This window comes from Lissotriton helveticus, chromosome 6 (assembly GCF_964261635.1).
Source record: "Lissotriton helveticus chromosome 6, aLisHel1.1, whole genome shotgun sequence".
Classification (NCBI taxonomy): Eukaryota; Metazoa; Chordata; class Amphibia; order Caudata; family Salamandridae; genus Lissotriton; species Lissotriton helveticus.
In genome coordinates this window covers 1,384,289,080-1,384,314,330 of record NC_136067.1, presented here as the reverse complement: position 1 = coordinate 1,384,314,330, position 25,251 = coordinate 1,384,289,080, and the positions used below count along the sequence as shown (strand labels likewise).

The following is a 25,251-nucleotide window of genomic DNA, read 5'->3' as shown; positions in this document are numbered from 1 at the left end:
TTTCACATTATGGTTGAAGTATATGATTAATGTAAAAACAATAATGCTCAGCCCCAAACCTAGTAGAGAATATGTGTTGGTGCCATGCAAGGGGTGGGGGAAGAGGTATGGATTGAGTGTCCTGTGAACTGAGGAGCCCTACGTGCGCACGGGGTAGGGGAGTCCGTAGCATTCCACGTGGTGGGAGACCGGGTCCCAGAGTGGGCATTGTGCAGGATTAACTTGTTGAATACAGCCCACTGGGGGAAGTTGCACAGGGCATGCGGTACCAGCTGGCCAAGGGTTGCTAACAGTCTTCTTGCGTGTATTTCACATGGGGGTCTTTCGTTTGTTTTACCTTGCAGAGCCGCCATGCGGGTTTCCTAGCGGTCGAGTCTGGTGGTCCAGTGCTGTCCTCCTATTGTTTGTCAGAGTGACTCAATCTTGGCTCTAGTCTATTTCTAATAAGTAGCTATTTAAATTCTATTTCCCACTAGCCCCCCTTTAAATGAATCCTAATTAACAATGACAGGAGTGAGATGTGGAATGGAAGCCATCTCAGCTCAGCTGAAACATACATAATCAATTCTTGTTAATGAGATGTGAACAGGAGCGAAAACATTAAAATGCTCACTTTTCAGGATTATGCGTTCTTCACGCATGGGAGATAGTTCTTACTGAAACAGCAATAGTGCATGCTCTGAGTTTTGGCAAGGACGTATTTAATTCTAAAAAGAGGTATAACCTGATTAAGATCTCATTCTACAATAATATTACAGTGGATTAAATTAATGAGTTTAAGTATTATGGCATTGTTGGAGGGGTTGTTTTCAATTGGATTATATATGCTGGATAATGATAATTTGGTTGTATCAATGAAAACAACTTGTGGTAACAACTTCCTTCTTGTATAAAAGCAATGGAGATATTACATTTTGTTAAATGAGAAATGAGTTTTCTTTACTTGGGGATTCTGAACCCCTAATGGAGTTTTGAGAGGAAAACATGAAAACTGTATATAGATCTGAAAGTATGAGTATGAAAAACCTGACATTAAATATTTCCAGCTTATATCTAAAACAAAAGTAAAGGCAATTAGAAAATAATTTTGGGAAACATCATGACAGTGTACCTGGGTTGAACCTTGTCTGAAAAATACATGACGAGCACTACCCGTGGAGAGAAATTCAAGAAGTGTGCACTGAAGTCTACATCTCTTCCAAGCTACGTTTTCTCAAGTATTATCTAAGCTGGATCTTCAAAAGAAGCATTATCCTTTTTGTAAAATCTCAAAGGTACACACACCAATAAGACCATACCGAATGTGCGGTCTCTGCGAAATTCTCATTGCTAAAAATGAGTTCCTCCCAGCACGGCTAGCATTTGATAAATCTTGAGGCACGTAGGTATTGTGGTCCTACAGATGCAACTGTTTGTTTTCCTTAAATGCTTTATTCACACCTAGTAGCTCTGTATTTTCGAGGAGGAGCTTGCGATCTCTCTTAATTTCTCATGTTTAGAAGAGTAAAGGTGGGTTGTTCCCGTACAGTGTTCTCTCTGAATGTTTAGTTCAGAGGTATCGAGAGTTGAAAAAAAAGCATACTGTCCCACCACCTGGACTTTACAAAAGGCTAATCGAGCAATGTTTCTTGCCTGCTTTGCTTAACCATGCCTGCTTCGAGCCACAGTCCTACAGTATTATTATGCTCCTGGCCCGCCATACTGTGTCCGGATACTACTGTAGTGTGTGCTCTGGGAAGACACTCTCTAAGGCAAGTGCTGGGTGATAGATGGGCACCTTATTACTCAGGGGCGGCTCCTCCTCAGCAGCATAGGAGCGACACCCCGCCTGCTGAGAGCACAGCAAGCAAACACAAACAAATAAAATAGCATGTCAAAGCCATTTTATTTATTTGTAAATGCACCGGCTCGCGCTGTGTACATCGTGAGGGTGGAGTCGGGGCTGAATCCTGCAAATGCAGGATGACATTACTGGTCTATAGTAAAATTGTAAATGTAGGAATTTGTAAAGCGCACAGCTACCTCCACCGGAGTTGTCCCGGCGCTGTCCGTATACCGCTTAGGAACCCTTCCTGGCTTTCCTGGGAAATGTCCACTCCTGGGCACCCCCCAGGTGCAGCCAGGCATCCCAGCGCTTTTGGGGCCATTGTGGAGACTAAGCAAGCTATTGCCCAGAGTTGCAGCGTGGGACCCATGATCAGAACAGGCACTGAGGCGAGAATATCCAGTCAGGGGAATTAATGAGCCGGAGACCCACCGAGGCGGGAATCGAACCCTGGTCCCTGGCCAGAGCTCTGCATCAAGGTCTGCCTGCTCTAACCATTGAGCCACACTTCTCCACAGTGCGCATGTCGGATTGGCCGGTGGTCTTGCGAGTGCCAGCCTTACATGCGCACTGGAGACCCAGCAATCCAAAGGCTGTGAAACAGCCTGGGGATTGCTGCCATAGGTCCCAAGCCTCAACCGCCATTTTATATTTAAGCTAGCTGCCACTGCTACTACTTGGGGTTTGCCTTTATCCTGCTCTTAGTTCTACCTCACTAAGCATAGTAGTTCATGCTCCCTAAGCACGTTCCTCTTCTCTGACTGTTTCTGCAGTTTTTCTCTCCCCCTTTTAGGACCTGTTAAAGTCCTTGCAATCCTGGAATATCTTGTAAGGAGATGAACTGTCAGAAGGTGTCCCACAAGACATGAGACAACCTGTCAGCCTTACAGTGCCAATAACTACATCTTCAGGCTACCCTATTCCTAGAGCGTTTCTCCCCAGGCTGCTGTGGGAAGTGCTCAGCACTACACCCCAGAGGCACATATGTTCATTTCAAAATGTAAATCACTAATAACAGTATCATTTTCTCAGTTACAAAATATATGGCTGGTGCAGAGAGATCAGATGGGGACGCGGGAAATCTGGGGCGGTGGAGACGAGTGCTGGCTTCTGTAGCATTCCTTCACTTTATTTACTTTCTTTAATTACACTTGGTGTGGCCACTCAGGGCTTAATTAAAATCAATGCAGCAGCAGATTATGGAATCAAACGCATCCGGGCTTTCGAGCTAATGAGCTTAGTCTCACAGAGCCCGCAGGAATGAGCTTACTCACATCTCTCTTTGATTGCTGCTCCGACAGTCAGACTTCTACCTCAGTCAGAGACAACAGACCTGGCAAAGTCATGGTAGGACCACTTGGGTCTGTTTACACACCGCTACTGTCGGCAACCTGACGTCGGGGCACTGCACACCCAGATTCAGGTGCACTGGCAGCTGCGGCAGGTGTTGGAATGAGGAAGGTCACAGATAGCATGGGTTACATGAGGCCAGGGTTGCGCAATACCAAAGATAATAAGAGTTATTTTGACATTCTACATTGTTGCCCGTGTTAAGTGCAGTAAGCAATATGTAATATTATTCCACAATTCAGGAATAATCAGTTTGAAAACTTGAATAGGATGGAAGGCTGAATCGGTCTTTTTGTACATTCTCTTGGTAGCATGCAGATGTCAGCTGTAAATAATAGACTCCCTGAGCTCACACGCATACCCTACAACGCGCTACAGGTCAGGATGGTGGTGCACTAAAGGAAGGAAGGGATCATTTATTTTAAGGCACAGGTAGATTAGGGAGATTATGGGCTTGATTTTGATCTTGGCGGACGGGTTACTCCGTTACAGCGGTGACGGATATCCCGTCCGCTGAAATATAAATCTCATTATATCCTATGGGATTTATATTTCGTCAGATGGGATATCTGCCACCAAGATCTAAATCAGGTCCTAAAGGATTTGCCCAGAAACACAGGATTTCCATATAAACACAAAGAGAGACTCCTCCTTCAGGACACATCTTTCATTATGAGCGTGACTTTTTTTGGGGATAGTCAATTTTTCTTCTTTCCCTATTTGTAAGAATTTCATTTATTCTTATACGTCACAGTGTCAAATTCATAGAAAGACCACACATCGGCTACCATCTACAAACCCCACATTCCATACAGTGAAAAAAATGTGAGCCAAAGCTTGGACTCAAAATTAGTTCCTCAGTTCCAAAATCGGCACCTCTGGCCATCAGGCAACCCCTCCTCCTGTAATAACAACAATAGCTTGTTTTTATGTAATGTTTCATACCACACTTCTGTCGCCACATTTTTCGATGCCTAGCTTCCAACTCACTGAGCTATCCTCCCAGTTTATGAAATGCCAGTGGTAAATATGTGTAAATAGGTAGTTCCCAACTATACGTCCACACAATTAAGAAACAAACAAGAGGATACAGGAAAACATATCAACCTGATAATCAGATGGCATCACAGGTCCTCCTGAGTTAGTGCCTGAAGGCCCTATCCGTGGCTTCTTATTTTGGGGCCCTTGATTGATGCTGGAGTCCTGACTGTGCTGTAGCCCCAGCCCGGTGATGCCTCCTCCGGCAGTTCCATTAGTTTGTGTGCTGCTTTGCTGCTGCATTTGCTGCTGCTGCTGTGGTGCTGGCTGTTGCTGTGGTGCTGTTTGCTGGTGGTGTTGGTTCTGGAAAACATCAAGCATATTCTTATTCAGTTGGGATCATCAGTTAAGCAAAACGGAGATATTGCAGGGTGCTTCACTGGTGCAGGATCCTGAATTGGAAAATTTAGGATAAAATAAAATTAAACATTGAACATAAATTTATAAGAAATGGAGATCTGTTACAAGTTAGCTAGAAAATTGCCCAATTCTCCCCCGAGCCCAAGAGTTACAGATATTGCGGGCATGAGTACATCTGTAGCAGAGGTGGGGTTATTCTGGATCATGGCATAATGGAGAAGAAAAACAGTTTTCGCACCGATTCCTGCATATTTTCCTCTAATGTATGCAAGATTTACATCTAGAGCCTTTGCCTACTTTTAGTTGATAAACTCCTGAGTCATGCACTTCTTGTCATGAGGATAAGGCTGGAAAGTCCTGTTACCGACCTCATTGGGATCCACACTGCATTCAGAATGAGGCCCTTTTAGTACAGCAGATACTTTACACTTTCTGAAATGGAACAGTCTGGCTTGTCTGAAAAGAAAGTCCAAAAGGACTTACAGCTAGATTCATGAAAGGAAATTGCGCTCGCAATAGCTGCGAATTCGCAATTCCGGTCGCAATTTGAAGGGAAGGAATTCAAGAAACCCAAACAACCAAAATAGCGAATTCGCAATTTAAAAATAGCGAATTCGCTATTAAATTCGCAGAATCCTGGAGGATGGGCATTTGCGAAGCGGAAATTGCGAGGAACCATGGATTCTGCTAATTTAATAGCGAATTCGCAAAAAAGCCATTCATGAAAAATCGCTAAAAGCGAAAAACGTGAAAATCGCTATTTGCGACGCGCAATTTAGGAAGAACTCAAATCAGGTGGTGTTGGACTGGGCCCTTCTGGCAGGTCCACCCCTGAAGTTTTTGCTTGTTATATGTGACCTGGGGATGGTGATTCCCACTCTGAGTGCGTGTAGATGGGAGAGGCCTGCCCTCCCATAGGAATGCATGGGGAATGTGTGTGTCCTTGATAGTTCCTGATGCGTGGAGGGTACAGGCTCGAGTCTGGTATGTGTGGACTCGTGGGATTGAATGCTGCAAGATGATGTATGCGGCGTGTGTGTGTCTAAAATGGAAGTGCCACTTCTAGACATGGGTGTGTGTGTTCAGTAGGTGTGCTGGCGCGTGATTGGCTGAAGCAGGCGGGGGAGCCTGGCTCCAAGAGTCTGTGTGGGTCTGCCCCGGTGGTGAATGGAGAGATTAACATGCTGATGTGAGGGAGGGGCTGTGCCTGTATCCTGTATGGGGCTGGGCTTTCCCCCACAATGCTGGCTCCACCCCCCTGGGGTGCGTCTGATGACCCTGGCCTGCCTGATGAATGGAAAGGGTGGCTGGGGAAAACAAGATACTCCCAAACCCAGCTGCGACTGGTTTCTCCCCCACCCAGCACCTTTAGACAAAGGAATTTCATGTATAAAAAGAGGCTGTGACCTCTTCTAAAATTTTCTTGTTCCCCACTTGAATCTACCAGGGGCGTGCTGCTGCTTGGGCTCAGGGTTGGCTTGCCTCCCTGGGCCCTGCCCTGCTCCTGGACTTCTGATGGCCTTTTCCCTTCTAGGAGCTGCTGTGCTCCACCTGAGGTCCTGGACTTCCTATGGACTTTGCTGTTTCTCATCTAGCGCTTGGGAGCGCTTTCTTTTGACCCCCAGCGCTTGGGAGCGCTGTTCCCCCTGCCCAGCGTGTGGGAGCGCTGATTCCTGCCCTCTAGCGCTTTGGGGCGCTTCATTCCTGTACTAGCGCTGGGAGCGCTATATTCCACAAGCCGGTGCCCACCCGGCATTTGCCCTGTTCTACGGAGGTTCCCGAGCCCCAGCGAGTGCCTACCTCGCTTATCCCCGTAATTGCCATATTCTTCGAGGGAGCCTACTCCTCGTCATTTCCCCCCGAGTTCACCGCCGCCGCCCGGGTCCCTCGTGATGTCATCCCCGGGCCGCTGGTATTGGTTGCCGGCCCGGGATTCCTCAGTAGCCTCATCCCCCAGGCCGCGCCGTGAGTGGCTGCCGGCCCGAGGAGAAGAGGGAGTCCGGCCCATGGAGCGCAACGAAGCAGGAGCGGCGGGAGCCTACTCCGCGCTCCTGCATTGCCCCCGAGAAACTGCCGACCCCCCCCCGGGGCCCCCGAGAGCGAGGGAGAGCCCCGGAGAGCGAGAGGAGACCGGCGCAGCAGGAGAGACCAGTGCCTACCCGGTGAGTGCAGCGAAGGGGAGGGGGCGTCGGGGCACATTGCCGGTGCCCGCCCCTCCCCTCCAGCGCGAGCGCCCGAGTGCTCAGAGGCCCGTGGGCCTCACCTCATGCCGAGTCCCCCGGGAGGGACTCCACCTATTGAATCAGAGCCCGAGAGGCTCCACCATTGCCCACTAACCTCCTGAGACCGCGAGGCTTCACCATGGTCCTTTGCCCTTCGGAGCCTGCGAGGCTCGGTCCCCACATCTTCGTGCCTCGAGCCCCGAGAGGCTCCACCTTTGGTCCTTATCCCGCCGAGCCTGCGAGGCTCGGCCCCAGCCCACATCTTGTTTCCCGAGCCCGAGAGGCTCCACCTGTTGCCTTCCTCTGTCGAGCCTGCGAGGCTCAGCCCAGCATCTTTGTTCTCGAGCCCGAGAGGCTCCATCATGGCGCAGTTATTCCCCCGAGCCTGCGAGGCTCCCACGATGCCCCTCAGCTGCCCAGCACTTCGTGGGCAGCTGCCACATGTAGGTTTGTCCCTGGCTACCTGCAGCCTGCCCTGAACATCGTGACATTGGGCGTCCTAGCCCCAGGAAGGCCAGTTGGCCCGTTGAACGCTATTGGCTAATATTCATGTGATTCTGAGAGTTATTACGTATTGCCCTTATGTTGGTGCCTCTGTTGTGTTATGTACCTTGTCCTTCCTTCCCTCCTCAATATCCGATGTCCCATGTATGTTGCTTCTGGTTAGAGTGAGTTCTACTGCTAGTTCCATGAAACTCCAGGTTGTTATGTGTGCTAGCGCTAGTTCTAGGAAGCTCCCAGTTGTTATGTGTTCTAAATGCCAGTTCCATCATGTGCATATTCCTGGCAGTGGTCCCATGGCCCTGTCCTGTATATAGTCCCTTGTAAACTCTGCCCGTGCCCCTGGCACCTTGTAAATTGTGTATTTATATCTAAGTGTGTTCTTCAATACAAAAGCTATTTTCATATACATCTTGTGTGGAGTTCCTTTTGTGGGGGGCCCGGGAGGTTGTTGCTGGGGGTGCATGCGCAAATGCTTTACACATGACCTCCGAGATAGGCCTGACTGCTCGTGCCAAGCTACCAAGGGGGTGAGCAGGGGTTGTCTTGGCGGGTGACTTCCCTACCCTAACTAGAAATGGTGATTTCTGCCTGGCCTTGGCGCAAGCCTTGGCCAACCAGGGATCCCATTTCTAACAGGTGGTAACCAGTACTGAATTTTTTTTTCTTCAAAAAACAGTTAGGTCACTCCCAACAGGTGCAGGGCTGATCAAATACATTTAAGGACTTGCAGCTGGAGCCTGGTGATTCCCACAATGCCTGGACTTTACATGCTGGTGAGGCGGCGTAGGCTGCAGCGAGCTGCACGCAACAGACGGAGGATACAGGAGCGGATATTCTGCCAGCGGGTCACCCTTCCGGGCCAAACCAGGGAGCAAATCTATGCCAAGTACCGCCTGAGTGGGGCCATGATAATCAAGCTCATCCGGGACCTAGACCCCCTGATGCAGCACCCTACAAGGAGGACCAATGCCGTGCCCACACATGTGCAGGTATTGTGCTGCCTGCACCTCCTGGCCTCCGGGAGCTTCCAGGGGATGGTCGCAGTTGCAGGGGGGGTTTCCCAGCCCACCATGTCCCGCTGCCTAAGGAGTTTACTGGAGGCAATGCTGACCCGGCTACACCACTATATATCATTCCCCACCAGCCAACAGGACCTCAATGATACAAAGCTGCAATTTTACAATGTAGCTCAATTCCCACACGTCTATGGATGTATTGACTGTACGCACGTCCATATTTGCCCACCTGCTGAGACGGAGTACATGTACCGCAACCGGAAATGCTACCACTCCCTCAACATCCAGATGGTGTGCAATGCCAAAACAATAATCACGGACATAGTGGCACAGTACCCAGGGAGCACACATGACTCCTTCATCTTCAGGCACAGCGGCATCCACACACGACTGGCCAGTGGAGACTTTGGGGAAGGACACCTACTGGGTAAGTACACATGCCCCAAATGTGTACGTTGTGATCATGTAGCTGCGCAGAACAGGCACTCACTCTCTGCTCCTTACATACAGGTGACAGCGGCTATGCTCTCCGTGAGTACCTCCTCACCCCATACCTCAACCCTGCAACTCCACAACAACGGCGATTTAATGCATCACACATTCGCACAAGGAACTGTATTGAGAGGACATTTGGCCTGTTGAAAAGCAGGTTCCGCATACTGCACAAGACAGGTGGGGCCATGAAATACGATCCTGAGGTCTGCTGCCGCATCGTGGCCATGTGTGCCATCCTTCACAACATTGCTACCAAGCGCAGGATCCCTGTTGACATCTCTGGCAGTGAGTCAGAAGGGGACAATCGGTCACCTGCACATGTGCGTCACGCACGCGGGGAGAATCCAGCAGAAGGACACAGGCGCCGCAACCAAATCTGCATGAACTATTTCTAGGGCACCCACTCCCCACACCCATTACTCAACTCATGCATGACAACATTAATAATGACATGAGGCACTTTACGTTATTCAGAATTTTAGTTACTTTTACTGCACAATAAACATGGCATTCTGAAAAGTGTGAAAAGATTAACATATTGCGTCATATGTCCAGGTTAGTCTGTATGGCATGCTTGTTGCATCAGCATGTGGCCTCATTGTAATGCAAAACAGTTCAGTGGCGTCTCCGGGTAGTTGCCCCTGACCTCCTCTCAACGTCCTCCTCCAGATTCTGCCGTGAGGCAGCTGAGGGCCTGCTGCTGCGGCGGGGTGCTACGACCGGTGGTATGGACTGGCTGCTGTGGCTTGATGTTGCCTCACTGTTGTCGTCTGCCCCCCCGCCTGGCCATGGCCAGTGGCCTGCATGCCCTGCATGGCTGTTGCTATGTTCTCCAGGGCTGTTGCGACGTCCTGGCAGCACTGCACCATTTGGCCCTGCATGGCCAGGGAGCGTCGCGAGAGCTGGGAGGTGGCGTTCCCAATAATGTGATTTGACCGCGTGTACGGCAACAGGCGGGTCAATAGTTGGCGGTGTCTGCGGCGATTGACATTCCGCTGCCTGGACATTGCCTGAGTGTTGGCCTCCACAGCTGCTGTCATATGTGCCACATTACGTGCCGTCTTGTCCAGTTGGAGGTGGATGGCGGCTAGGTGTCGGGCCTGGGTCTGGTGCACACTCAGCATCCTGCGCTCAATAGAGAGCCCACCTGCTCGCACAATTCTGCCCCTGCCAGCGCGGGATGTGTTGGTGCGCGGCTCCCTGACCAGACCGCTCATCTGGCTCCTCACAGCCGCAGGGCGGCGGGTTTGTTGGTGACCTGCTGCTGGTGTTGCAGGCCCCACTGGTGGCTGTGTGCTGCGTGGTGCTACAGCAGCGCCTGTTGTCACGGGGGTGGCACGGGCCACAGGGGCAGGTGGTGGGATGACCGGTGTTGTGGCAGCTTGCCCTGATGGTCCGGGCTGTGGGGTATGATGTGTATCCCCCTCCGTGTCCTCCGTGTTCTCCTCAATCACCAGGGCCTCGCTGTCTGTGCTGGGGACATCAGCGCCACCTGTGATGTGAAGTGGACGTTGATTAGTGACATGTTCCGTACACAGTTAGGCTTGCTACATGCATGCAGTCTACCATTCCCTGTCTCGCTGCGGGATTGAATCTCACTGGACATGTCAGGCTCTATGGTACAGGATGGTAATTGTGGGCAGACTACATGTCCCACAATGCAATTGCGCTATGAAGCTGTACTTAGGCTGCATGATTGGGGTTTGTTATGGGATGCACTGGAGTCATGGACGATGTTAGGGGACAGGGGGTTGCAGTCGCATGGCACTTACCTGGTGTGTCTTGGGTGGGTCCGGAGGAGTCAAGCTGGGTCACACCCACGCAGGCCTGTGGGTTGATGGTCTCCTCCACTTGGTCCTCCAGTGGGGTGTTCGGTGGGACAGTGGGCTCCCCTCCACCTGTCGCTAATTGCTCCCCCAGCCTCTCAGCAATCTTTTCTTTTGCCCGCCCTCTTAAGTCATACCAGCGCTTTTTCAGCTCGTCCACCGAGCGCTGGGTCACCCCCACGGCGTTCACTTTGGCGCGGATGCGCAGCCATATGCGCCTTTTGTCCGCCTCTGGTACCTTTCGGGAGTTACTGCCAAATAGGCGGTTGTGATCCTTGGAAACTCCTTCAATTAGGTGTTCGAGCTCCTGCTCAGAAAACTTTATTTTGCGCTTTCTCCCACTGGTGGAAGCTCCTGCTGCATCCTGTGCCATGCTTGCCACTGTGGTGTCTCCTGCTGTAGTCCTGTGGGAATGCTGGAGGGGAGCTCTGCAACTGCTGCCTGTACATCAGCCTCTCACTGCTGAATGAGGGTGGGAGCTGCCTACTTCCTGTTTGTGATGTCATCACTGTGCTCAGGATGCGACTTCCCGTTTTTGCGATCTCGCAGTTAGCGAGATCGCTATTTGCGATATCGGTAATTGCGAATTCGCAATTTCAACAGGGGTATCGGCGGAATCTGCGATTTTTTACCGATTTCTGGCTTCTCGCAATCGGCGATTGCGGCCGCTTGCGAATCGCATTTTTAACTCGCAAAACTTCATGAATGCCGTTCTGCAAATTCTAAATTGCGATTCGCATTTTCTCGCAATTTAAAATTCGCAGAATTGGACATTGATGAATCTGGCGGTAAGCCCTTTCAAGTGGAGTTACCCATAAATAGGTAACGATAACATCTGTTATTTACTGAACTTAGAAGGTGCATAAATTGTGGTACTTATTACTATACAAAAACAGGAAATTAAAATTATTTGTATCGGGGTCTGATTCAAGTCCAGTTCACCTTTCTCTTTCATAGGGAATTCCAGAGGCCCCATGTCTAGAGTCACAACCATTGCTCACCACTGTGACACTTGCACTCTCTTAGTACCCCACTTCCTCAAGACTAATGGAATCCCCTAACTACATTTGAAGGGGGCAGACAAGGGGTGGGCAGAACTCAAGGAGTTTCACTCTGCAAATTCCACAGTTACAAAAAAACTCAGCGAGATTCCACGGAGTTCTGCAAGTGGGAGTAATTCAGCTTGTTGCACTAATTTTTACTGGCGGGCAACTTGTTCTGTATTGTAAAATCAGTGTGAACTAAACGATGCAGTGTGCCACTGGGTGCTGCTTCTGATGCTCGAGTATATTTTCTATTCGAGCGGCAGCTTTTGCAATGCGAACAGTGGCGCCCTGCCACGACCGCTCGCGCTGGGAAATCTCACCGGGAGGCATTCTAGGGTGCTTAAAATCGCACGAGGGGATAGAATTCTCGGTCACAAACTTAACATTGGCAGGTCGCGTGCGGGAAAATGTCTGCCACGCGCGGCTGGCAGAGTTTTGCCAGAACGTGGAGTAGGTAAATCTCTGCAATCTCCGCAACTGGAGCGTAATTATTCGCCCACCCCTGGACAGAACAAGGGCTACAGATCTGGGCACATGACTGTCACATGGTTGCCACAGGTTGTGCACTATTGTGTGGTTGACCGCTCACAATCCTCTGGCCTTTCTCTCTCCATCAACATCAAGAAACAGACAGGGACGCAGTTGTTAGGTGACAGTAAGGAGCAGACAGAGAAGTGGTTGTTAATGCACCATTTAAAGGACAGTGTTGGAAATTACCAGCAGCAGTGTATCTACAGTGAGTTAACTATGCTTACTTGAATATCTAGTCACTCCACCTTCAGAAATAAGGGAAAACTGAAAAGCTTTTAAACATAAGGGCAGCAGGCAATTTTTAAATCACCCCAGACTAGCCAATCAAGTTCCTTAGAATAACTGTGCCATCAGCTGATGTGTAATGTGCAGTGTTCAGAAAATTCATGTGGTGTTGCCTCATGGATACCTTGCAGAAGATGTCAGTTAGATCCATGCCGTTGGTCCTCGAGACAGACTGATGCTGTGGGTCCCTCTGCTAAGGAGATAAGAGTAGGTGGAACATCATGCTATTCCCTCTTCAGCTTTGTGTATAAGAAAGAATATCTAGCTGCTATTAGAAGTCCACTGTTGTTGCTTGATCTGGTGCCATATGCTTCTGAGTTTACAGCAAATGGACCTCAACTTCTTCGAATGCATGCAGGAAGGTAATTTTGTGGCTCAGCCTTTATCAGGAGCAGTCATTTGGGCCTTTTTTTTCTCATCGCTGAGAAACATCACTCAAGCAAGGAAAAGAGCAGATGGGCTACACGTTGAAGACTTTCACCAGATCGCTAGCACCAAGGGAAAGAGGAGGTGAGCTCCCAGAATGCAGACAACACTGTGAGATACTTGAGACCACAAACCAAAAATGAGGGACATTCCAAAACCTTCCACCTCCGCTGTCATAGGGCAGTATGAGTGCGGAGAAAGTTTTGAAGAATGTCAGTAGGGTTCAGTGGCGGCTGGTGACATTTGAAAGTGATGTGGCGTAAAATTAGTGGTGTGGAGCACACTGTGTCGAGCGAGCATAGTGAGCGAGCACGAACGATCTAAGGAGGTCCACATTTCACCTAATAAGTAAATTACACAATAAAATGCACATTTCAATATTTCTTTGTGTATCAAACACCATTCCAATGCCATGATATGCCTTTTCCCCTGTGTGGTGTAAAGCACCATTGCTGCCATGCCAGTAAAATACATAACATTGAGTTATTTAAATAAACATCAGAACATTTATTTTGGGAACATACAAAAATACATACCAAATAACAAAAATTGAAACTACACCCCCTCGCTCTCAAGCAGATCTAGGATGGCTTTGATCATTATTTACAGTGAAGTTTCACGCTTTCTTGAGAAACATGCGTTCTCTTTTCTCATCAGTGGGTGGGGTGATCTAAGCTCTGTTTTACTGTCACTGCACTATTCTATTTGTAGACGGCTGCATTCGGAAAATTATTGAAAGTGCTGCCAGTGCGCTGTGAGCCAAGTGGTTTAGGGACAAAATTCTGATTTATAGGAAAATTAGTATAATTGTATGCATGCTCCAAAGTTAAAACGCACGAGTAACAGCTGCACTATAAACAGATAGCTTTCAACATGACATTCAAAATCCAGAAAGATTACATCAGTCTTCACCTTTGCTAAAACTGATTCTTAGACAATCAGTTGTCTTTAGCCTGGGACCCCATCACCACATCCATAGCCACAGACTTCTTTAACACTTGTACAAGCACCGATACAGTATGCATCCCCCTTGTCGCAGCCATTACCAAAGAATACCTCTTACCCTATGCCACAGCTGCATGCTCCTCTACTGAGGGGCCAGTAAGTGTCAGGGGCACCGTGTGAGTGGGAGCGGGGGAGGGGGGTTCAGAGGGACACTGAAGCAGCAATATTAAGTGTAAAGGAGTGGAAATGGGGCATTTATCTCATGCTAAAGAATTTGAAGGCGGCTTACAGAGACACACTGAAAAGTATCAAATATAATTATGTTCTCAAATATATATAAAGATATATTTGTCACAGAGATAATGGCAACAATTCATCACTGGGCACATACAGTCATAGAAATAAAAACAAAAAATAAATCATGAATGCAAGTGGGAGGACCAATACAACAAGATAAATACTGAAAAGAAACCGAGAATGGCAGCAAGGGAAATAACAAAAAAAGATGTAAAGTGGAGAGTGGTTTTCGAGCAAGAGAAAAGAAAACCAGACAAGAAGGGGAAGCAAGATAATGAGAAAAGTGGGTGGCGATAAAGGGAAGGAGGGAAAAAAACGAAAATCGAGCAGCGAAGAGTACCAAGGTATGGTTGGTTGTGCGTCCGAGAGTTTTGCTTGTGGCAGTGTTAGTTTGCTGTTTGCAAGCTCTAGGCCCTGGAGCCCTGGGGAGAAGGGAGGAGCAGGCAGGGTTTGTTTCTGCGGTTGTTTTTCCAGTTTCTTCACTTGCCCCTCCGAAGTTAGGCATCTGAAGGATGAGGAGCACTCAGAGATATCTGCCTTACCGACATCAGGAACCTGTCACTGTGGGCCCATTCGACTGTCTCTGCTGCTGCAGACGTCTATGTGGCTGCAGTAGTCTGTCCCTGTGGGTGCAGAAGCCCGTTTCTGCGGGTACAGCTCTCTTCTCTGTGGGTGAAGCAGTCTCCTCTGGGTGCAGAAATCTGTCTCTACTTGTACCCTTCTCTGTGGGTGCAGCAGTCTCCTCATGGCATAGAAGCCTTTCACTGCAGGCACTGCACTCTGCTCTGTGGGTGCAGTGCAGAGGCCTGTCTCTGGGGGTACCCTATGTTGCAAAGAGAAACTCACAGACGGTTCAGGTTCCGCACTTCTTCCTTTATTAGATGGATACAGGATAACAGCGGCACCGATATACACAACAACCTTCTCCCTTCTCCTCCAGCCAGCTTCTGCCCCTCTACATTCTCTCCCTCTACATTCTATACATTCCACGCACGCACACACATACACACGCTAACACACACGAGACCATACACGCGCACTACGTTACATATTTAACCAATACCACACACCCTCCTTCTCAACAATTAAAGACTCTAGATAACTACTCTAATTCAAAATCAGAGAATCTGGCAGGTAATTTCCTTGTTCTATTGCCACGACGTAATTTGTTACTCTCAACACTAATATCGGAACATGAAGGAACATCGTTGACTATGTTTCTATTTTCTCTTCTAGTATTGTATCTAGTGTTACATCTAGTATCATTACTAATTATACTACTGGTAGATGTTCTATCTTTCTTTAGTCCAAAATCATCACCTAGCATTAATCCATTACATGACCCTTCGTCAACTCTACTAGAATTGGAATTATTCAATGGACTTACCCCACCACCCTTCTCATTACAAAAACTCAATTGGCGAAAATTCCATCTTTTACCATCTTCCAATTCTACTGCACCATTGAAAACCTTCATTACTTTCAATGGTTTAGACCATACGCTTTCTCCCTTCAACACAATCCTAGGATTCTTTACTCGAACCATTTGACCAGTCCTCACCAAAGGCCAATTACATTTACCTCCATGGTATTTTCGGCTACGTTCTTGATAATCCTTAACTTTAGATCTAATCTCTTTATCAATGTCTTTGCTACTGCATTGCATCTTCTCATTTCTTTTTCTTAACCACCAAGGAACCAATCCAGTAAAAGGTTTCCTACCTCTCAAAATCTCAAAAGGTGTTTTTCCTGTAGCAGAATGTGGAGTTACACGATATGCAGTCAATCTTTCTAGTAGTGCTTTTCTCCAGGGTATGCCCGCGCTCAACGCTAATTCAATCACTTCCTTTACTACTCTGTTGAAGCGCTCAACTTGACCATTACTTTCGGGATGATATAATGATGATTTTATGTGTTTAATACCCATTATTACCAAAAATTCTTCCATTTTCTGCGATACAAATTGGGGACCATTATCTGAAACTAATGTTTCTGGAACTCCTTCTCTTGAAAATACATCTTCTAGAAATTCAATGACTACTTCCGTAGTCATTCCACTTACCATTCTCACCTCGGGCCATTTTGAATAATAATCTACTAACACAATAGCGTAACAATCCTTTGTAGACATTGCTGAAAATGGACCCATGAAATCAATCGCTACTTTTTGCCATGGATACTCAGGTAATTCCACCATTGTTAAAGGTACATTCAATGGTTTTGCTACTTTATCACTAGTTCCACAAACCTTGCAATCCCTCACCAATCTATCTACCATAGGGTCTACTCCTGGCCACCAAAACCATTCTTTAACTCTTCTTTTGGTACTGGACATACCACCATGCCCCATGTGACTCTTCTTAACAATTTCTTCTCTTAACCCTACAGGAGGTACAATTCTGTCACCTCTTAGGACAATATCATTAATAATACATAACTCTTCTTTAATCTTTGAAAACGCAACTTTCTCACCACGTAAGCTGGATTCTCTTGGCCATCCATCAATTATAAACTTTTTGATTTCTTTCAAAACTTCATCCTTGTCCATTTCGCGCAGCCAAGATGCTTCAGAAATAATATTATTAGTACTCAATTCATTTATCAAGAATACATCCTTGATGGTAAAGGCTATTTCACCATCCATATTTGTTTCACTTCCTATTATATCTTTGTTTGGTAACCTTGAAAGACCATCAGCAACCACATTGTCCTTACCTGGAATGTACTCAATGTCAAAACTAAACATCTGTAGTTTTGAAGCCAAACGAGCTAATCTAGGAGTTAGATTCTTCCCCCCTTCAGGTCTCAAAATATTTACCAATGGTTTGTGGTCGGTAAAAATCTTAAATTTCTTCCCCCAAACATACATTCTAAATCTCTCAGCAGCCCATGAAGCCGCCAACAATTCCTTCTCTATTACGGAATAATTCCGTTCTGATTTCGTTAACGTGCGAGATGCATATGCTACTACCCATTTTTCTGACTTTACACATTGAGAAAAAACTGCACCAATGCCGTGACCAGACGCATCCACAGATAGTACACATTTAGCATTTGGTAAAAATGGTTTCAAACATGGTGTGGCAACTATTTCTTCCTTCAATTTTTCAAAACATTCTTTTTGATGTTCACTCCATTCAAATGTTGCATTCCTCTTTAGCAAGAGTCTCAATGGTTCAACTTTTACAGCGTAATTCTCAATAAAACGAGAATAAAATTCTGTCAACCCTAAAAATGACATCAATTGTTCCTTATTTGCAGGTTCAGGAACAGCTAAGATAGCATTAACATGACTAATTTTAGGTCGAATACCATCCTTGGATATAATGTGTCCTAGATATTCCACTTCAGATTTCCCAAACACACATTTTTCATTTTTGATGGTCAATCCACTATTCCTCAGAGCATCTAGAACAGCATATAAAGTTTCATCGTGACATTCCTTGTCATCCCCATATATTAAAATGTCATCTTGAAATACCTTGGCGTTTTTTATGCCTTGCAAAACTCTGCACATCTCTCTTTGAAATACTGCAGACGCGCTTGCAAGACCAAATGGCATTCGCCTATATCTAAACATTCCTTCAGTGGTTATAAAAGCAGTACAATGTGTAGAATCTTCATCAAGAACTATTTGGTGATAAGCACTTGTTAAATCTATCTTGGAAAACCAAGAAGATCCACCAACAGAGGATGTGAGCTCTTGTAAATTTGGAAGAGGAAATGTGTCAACCCAAATGGCTTCGTTTAAACATCTTAGGTCAACACATAGACGCAAATCGCCATTGGATTTCAGGGAAATTACGACTGGCGAAACCCAATCAGAACTTTCAACTGGTTCAATAATTTCATCTTCACACAATTTTTTAAGTATTTCACCCAGTTTTTCTCTATAACTAATAGGTACATTTCTCAGTTTTTGTTTCACTGGGTGTGTGTCCTTCCTTAAAACAATTTTATGTTTAAATCCAATCATTTTGCCAATACTATTGGTAAAAACATCTGGAAATTTTTCTTTTAAAAATGAATAGTCATTCATTTCACGACAATCATCTTGAATGGAATAAACAGGGTGTTCTAAACGAGGATCAATTTTCATGTTCAAATCAAACATGTGCGGCTATCCCAAAATGGTTGCACCTTTGCTAGATATGTATATTTTACCATTACACGAGTTGTGTCCAAAACTAATTTTGGCTAATATGTATCCTTCTAAAGGTATTTTATGTCCAGTATAACCACCAGGGTGTACATCTTGAACTAATAACGATCTGTTCGGCCAGAGAGACTTAAATTGATCCATGCCCATGATGGTGTACCACGCACAAGAGTCTACCATTATCTTGACGTTTAGACCATCAATGTTAACTATGGTAGATGGTAGCTCTTTGACTCTACCCTTCACCTTAACTAATTCATCGTGTACACTGCAAACTTCACCTACAACGTGAAAGGTGTCATTATCTTGGATGTAATTTATGTCATCTTGATCTTCTTCCTGAATACAATTGATTTTGGTTTTAAAATTGTGGCACACTCTAGTAAAATGGCCTTTCTTTTTACAATTTGTACAAACTTTGTCAATTGCAGGACACCACTTGTAGTTTGCTAAATGGTTGGATGACCCACATCTATAACATAAAAACTTCTTTTGCTCATTTTTCTTTTCATAACTTTTCTCATTGCTTTTCTTATTAGTATAATTCGTGAATGACTTATTCTCGTTTTTAGGTTTATATTTATCACCCTTATTTATCTCGTTAACTGAACCAGAAGTAATATCATTTTTCTCATTTCTGACTTCACTAATACATTGGTCCATAATTTCCACACCCCTAGCGACTTCTATAGCATTTTTTAATGAAGTGCTACTCGATGACCATAACTTTTCTTGAATCTTTTTTGACTTAGTTTTCATAAGAATTTGGTCACGTAAAACTTGGTCATAGGTTATAGTTTCAAATTCACACGTAACAGCCAAACCCCTTAATACTGAAACATACTGATCAATTGACTCATCCGCTTTCTGAGCTCTTGAATAAAATTTAAACCTCTCCATCACTACATTAATTTTCCTCCCAAATCTTTCTTGCATCTGTTTGACAGCACATTGATAAACACCCATGTCTCCAGCATTATCAATTTTAGGTAAATTTTTAAACTCCCTTAACCCTACTGCGCCAAGTCTGTGTTTAAGTAGAGATACCATTCTTTCTTGAGAGGCTTCTTCCTCTGCTAAAACTTCAACGTATGCTTCAAACATGTCGAGCCATAAATCCCATGCTATGGGAGGCTCACCAGATTCTGCTAAGAAGAATGGTGGTGGAACAATTGAAGACATTTTGGTTAGGATGGTAAGTTAAGTATCAGTACAGCAGAACTGGTGCTTGCACAAAAAGTTCACCTAGGATGGTAAGTTAATTATCAGTACAGCAGAACTGGTGCTTGCGCAAAAAGTTCACCAATGTTCACTAATGTTCACCCAATATTGTGGTTAAAAAAAAACGCTGAAGATCTGTGTTAATATTTGGTTGGTTGTTTAAAAATTTTGTAGTATGTATGTCATCATGGATATCATGTCAACTCTTGAATGCTTACTTAAATTCTTCTCTTCAATTTAGTTCACGAGTACGCTAGCAGTGTAAGCGTTTTGAAGAACTAGCAGCGTCGGATTCAGCACTCGGTGGGCTCAGTGTTGTTGCTAGGATACAATTCCTCAACAAAATGGCTGCCACGTTGCGTTGTAGGACGTGATGACGATATTAGTACGGTGGCTCAAAGCTGCCTCTGTGAACCGCTTTGGAAGTTCGACGTCACACAGCAGGACGTATGGAACGTTCCGTGCTGGCTACTCGCGGGCTGCTTGAAAAATGCCTCTTTATAAATTGCTCACCAACGGCGGTATTCTGCGCTGCATAGTTGGCTTACCAGGTACGGTTTTTTCTGGTTGAACGCTGGTCGAACACTGGAAGAGGTGGTCCGGTACTTCATTTATCCATGGTTTTGTTGTTAAGGGCTTTTCTTTTCTTGCTCTTTTTCTTGAGTTTTTTTTTTCTTTTTTGTTTTGTGCTCAGTGCCGCTGTAATTTCACTCGTAGTAATTTCACTCGTATCCCGCTCGTCGCCATATGTTGCAAAGAGAAACTCACAGACGGTTCAGGTTCCGCACTTCTTCCTTTATTAGATGGATACAGGATAACAGCGGCACCGATATACACAACAACCTTCTCCCTTCTCCTCCAGCCAGCTTCTGCCCCTCTACATTCTCTCCCTCTACATTCTATACATTCCACGCACGCACACACATACACACGCTAACACACACGAGACCATACACGCGCACTACGTTACATATTTAACCAATACCACACCCTACTCTCTAGGTGCAGCAGTCTCCTCTGGGTGCATGTCTCTGCAGGCACTGCACTCTTCTCTGTGAGTGCAGCAGTCTCCTCAGGGTGCAGAAGCATGTCTCCGCAGGAACTGCACTCTTCCCTGTGGGTGCCGGAGCCTCTTTACCTGACATCAGTCTCTTTAGTTTAGACTCATCATTGTGCCTCTAGTCCTAAAGCCAATACTGTCTAGTGCTTCGGGTGCAGCCGCCGGTCTCTTTGGATTAATTCAGTACAGTAGGCTGTCTCTATGGACCCTGGAGCTGGTAGTCTGCCACTAGGTTCAGTGACGGTCCCTTAGTCTGTCTGTGTGGGTTTAGTAGACTTGAATCTTAGCGTGTCTCTGTGGGTGCAATAGACCGTCTATGTGAATGCAGGAGCCTGTTGTCGGTCCACGGGCCTGTCCGCCGGTTAACTGTGACTCTGTCACTATGAAAGTAAGTGGTCCGGTCCGGACCTTCTGGCGTCACAATAGTGTATTACAATAGATCTAATATAGGTAGCAGAAATGATTAAAACGGGTCAGGTCAATTACACTGTAACATTACTTTGTGGGTACCCTTGCCTATGTTCTCTCTTGTATTGGACCAGCTGAAAGGGCAGCGAAAGGACAAGGACAATATAATATTTATTTACCGTCAGACTCCGGAGGAGGCGAGCTGCGAGTACACAACGACGACGAAGGTCAGGACGACTGGTGGTCACGCATCTTCTCTTCGTGACTCTCCACAGACTCTGCACTTTCACTTTCTTTACTTGAGTTGTTGTTGTGTTCTGGCCGGGTTTCACCACGCGCGGTGACGTCCCCGACAGCGTAGAAAATGGCCAATCACCTCGACATGGCTGGATAGCCATATGGTGATTGGCCATAGAGTGCAGCCCCCTCAGCAGAGCAGCCAAAACCAACGCGCAGACACATCCTGCTGCTGCAGCAGCCAATCCTGGCACAGCGTTAAAGCAACACTGCGCCAGGATTGGGCTACGAGCAGGATACTATCTGCCCATTTATAAGACCGGGGGCCCGGGTCCCTACCTGAATGTGCCTGTGTCTCGAGAAGGGGGGGGAGGGAAGGTCTACTGTGCGCATGCGCGGGCCAGTCGAAGTTTTTACTACTCCTGGATCCCACTTGCGCATTACTGATTTACTGTCCCAGCTATTCTCACTCTGCCTGTGCGTGCGCTGCCTGTCACTCTCTCTGCTGCAGCCCCACCCCCCGGCCACGGCCCACTTCCTACGATGCCCGATTGTGTCAGGCTTGTCCCGGGGCCGGTAGCGCACAGTGCGCTCGGATTTATTTTTTCATCAGCTGAGCTGACAGCTGCAGACAGCACAGATCAGAATGGATACCTTTGGCTTTCAATGCAAGTGCGGTCGTCCATGGCTAGTGGGGCAACGCCCCAACGCCCCCAATGGACGGACCGCCACTGGTAGGGTTACATCCTCTGCTGTTCAGAAATGCTATCATAAACTGGTGAAGCTACTTAAGATGATGCCAGTGTGGAGTGGTAGGTGTAACTCGCGCAATTCCATGTGGTGAAATTACAGCTAAATTACGCATAATTATGCATCTTGTGGTCAAAAAATTAGCAGAAGGTTGCTTTCGGTTAAACATACAGCTTGAAAATGTCAAATCCACGGAGTGTTGGGACGCTGCAATACGATCCATGAGGACCCTGTTGTGGTGTCATTGGACGCAGCAATGGCGTTCGACACGTTAGAGTGGCCTTACATGATGGCTGTTCTCCGGAAGCTGGGATTTGGTCTGAACTTTATTGGCTGGGTGCGCCTCCTCTACACCGAACCTTTGGCCCAGGTGGTAGTTAATAAGAAAATCTCAGAGGTTTCACACTAGGAAGAGGAACGCGACAGGGGTACCCCCTCTTGCCTTTACTTTTTGCCCTCTCCCTGGAACCACTGGCTGCCTGGATTAGACAAGCCCCTCCCTGAAAAGGCTCCGATGGGCTGACGGATGGGACGACAGGATTTCGCTCTAAGCGGATGACATCCTCCTATACCTCACAAACCCCCTTGAGTCCCTCACAGTGGCATTAGATATTTTTACTAGTTTTGGGGAGAGCTCAGGTTACAGCATCAACTGGGGAAAGTCACTCGTCTACGTCCTGCATGGGGCAATCCCGTGCGGCTGTCCCACAGGTTCACGTACCTGGGAATCTTCATCTCCAAGGAGCGGGCCATTCGCTACGAGCAGAATCTCTTGCCACCTTGGCAACGGCTCAGGAGAGACGCTGCCACCTGGAAAAAACTCCCGCTGTCCCTACTGGGCCATGCAGCGCTTTTCAAAATGATGGCGCTGCCACGGTTTCTCTATTCCCTCCAAAACAACCCGGACTTAGTTCCGCAAAGGTACTTTGCTGCCATTGAGGCCACTCAGAGAGAACTTTTGTGGACTGGGATGCCTCGCATATTCCTGCAGAAACTCACATTGGGATGGTTAGATGGTGGGATAGCGCTCCCGGCCATCCGGAAATATTATTGGGTGGCACTTCTCTCGGCCATTAACCAAGGTACTTACTGTGCTGGGAACGACCTGGGATATGGGATGGCCAGATGGCTCCTTCCGGGCGGGAACTTTGAGGCCGCACTTTACTCCAGGCCGGGTAGGTACCGCCTCACGGGACCTACAAAACACTCTGTACAGCTGTGGCACATCGGTCAAAAGAAACTGGGTTGTGCCGACAAACTTACACTGGCTACCCCGCTGTGAGCTTTAGAAAGATTGGGCACACTTAGTCGCACCAAAGGATTCCACAATTGGGATTTGATTGGAATTTCTCGGGTCAAAGATCTGTGGGGCATGGATGGGGTAGTGTCGGTCGATTTGCTCAAACACACCTATGACCTAGCTCAGACAGAACACCTCCTCACTCTCTTCAAGCTAACATCCCCCCAGGGACCCACCTCCTGGAGTCTTTCCCTCTCGAGGACAGGCTTCTGGATGGCCACCTTCCAGAACGGACTATCTCCCTCACATACAAAAAGCTTATCAACCACACTCCAGACCCATTGCTGGTTCTTAGGGGGAAATGGGAGGCAGGCGGACTCGAAATTGACGACGAAGAATGGAGAGAGGCGCTTGCATCCCCCAAGGAAATAGCAATATCAGCCAAACTCAGATTGATTCAATTGAAAATCCTGCACCGGGTCTATATCTATGGCACAAGGTTGGTCCTGATGGGCCGCAGCGAAGATTGACTTTGCCGGAGGGGGTGTGGGGAGGATGGTACCTTCTTACACATACTGTGGGAGTGCCAGGTGCTACATACCTACTGGACACAGGTACTTGACTGCATGCGTGAGGCATGGGGGGTGGAACTGCGCCCAGAGGCTAAGAGGTGCCTTCTGAACATCTGGGAGCTCACAGACCTATCATCAAAGGTAAACTATAGGTAACGTTGACTGGCAATTGCTAAAAGAAACATAGCGAGATTGTGGGGGGCAGTCACACCTCCAACACTCAGTTCCTGGAAGAAGGATATGGATTAGTGTATGATCCAAGAAAAGACAGTGTATGTGGCTCAGGGCTGCCCCCGAAAGTGAGTGGCGGTGTGGTCCAATTGGAATGACTATTGTGGTAACATATGTGAACCCCCTCAAATTACCCCCATTGGCAAACTAATTATACTGTAATTTACAGTTGAATAGGTATAATCCAGAGATATACTGTATTAGGAAAGATTTGAGAAACCTGTGTTTTCCAACAACAAGCATGTAACAGATGTATTACCTGTATGTGATGACCACCTCATTTAGTGTCTTTTTGCAAATAAAAAGATTTATGAAAAAAAAAGAAAATGTCAAATCTTGGTAATCTTGCATAAAATCAATTACACTAAGTTACCAAACCCATGCTAATTACTCTAACATAATACAAATTTCATAGTCCTAGTAGATTGCCAATTATTCATGTGTCTGTCCAATGAAGTAACATGAAGATTTTTGACAAGATTATTGAAGGAAAGTGGAGATATATTTAACACAGAGAAACAGCATTAACAACACCCACCGTTATGTTTTGTGCAGGTGGGAATGGCACTCTCACTTATTTGTTTTTAGAGACTATTTTTTTAGGATTTTGAATATACAATCTGACAAAAGTACAGAAAACAGATAAAAATAATTGCCAGTAGTTAGACTCACCGGACGCTGTGGACCTTTTTGCCTCATACTTTGCTCGACGAGCCCCCTGCCTCGCTGTTCTTCCTCCCGGGGCTTGGTCCTGACGCCACGCTGCTCTGCTGCCCTGTTGCCGTTCCCCCCCGCCGCAAGCACCGCAGGTCACCAGGAGCAGCCGCAGAGGGGGGGGGGGACGCTGCACCACAACAACCAGGAGCCCTCAGCTGGCCACGCCCCTAAACGCGACCGGAGGCGCTTGAAAAGGGCGTCGCTTCTACCACCTCGCGGGACGCGTGCGGGCGGTCGCTGGGCTGAGCCCGGGCAGAGGGCGGGCCGTCTGTGGCCGTCCGAGGCCGGCCGAGGCTGGGCTGGGCCACCCCCCTTTCATTTTTCAGTCTGTGGTTTGCTAATATTATTTTATATTATTTATTTTACAGTTGTCCATTGTACTATCTTTATTCTGCTATTATTGATGCAATCAGTGTAATATATATTTATTTAGTGTGTTAATATAGTGCACTTTGTACTTTCTTAAACCTATTAGATTCACTGTTTAGTA

At 46.9% G+C, this 25,251-nt stretch overlaps 1 protein-coding gene across 3 annotated transcripts in view; it reads right to left on the bottom strand.

The window, feature by feature from the left end:
• CDK19 (cyclin dependent kinase 19) overlaps positions 1-25,251 on the bottom strand; it is a 1,513,666-nt gene that overhangs the window by 39,879 nt on the left and 1,448,536 nt on the right. For all 3 annotated transcript variants that reach the window (XM_078649167.1, XM_078649166.1, XM_078649165.1), the window contains one exon: positions 4,283-4,516. In XM_078649167.1, the coding sequence (XP_078505293.1) occupies positions 4,283-4,516 (234 nt within the window). The remainder of the gene's footprint in view (positions 1-4,282; positions 4,517-25,251) is intronic.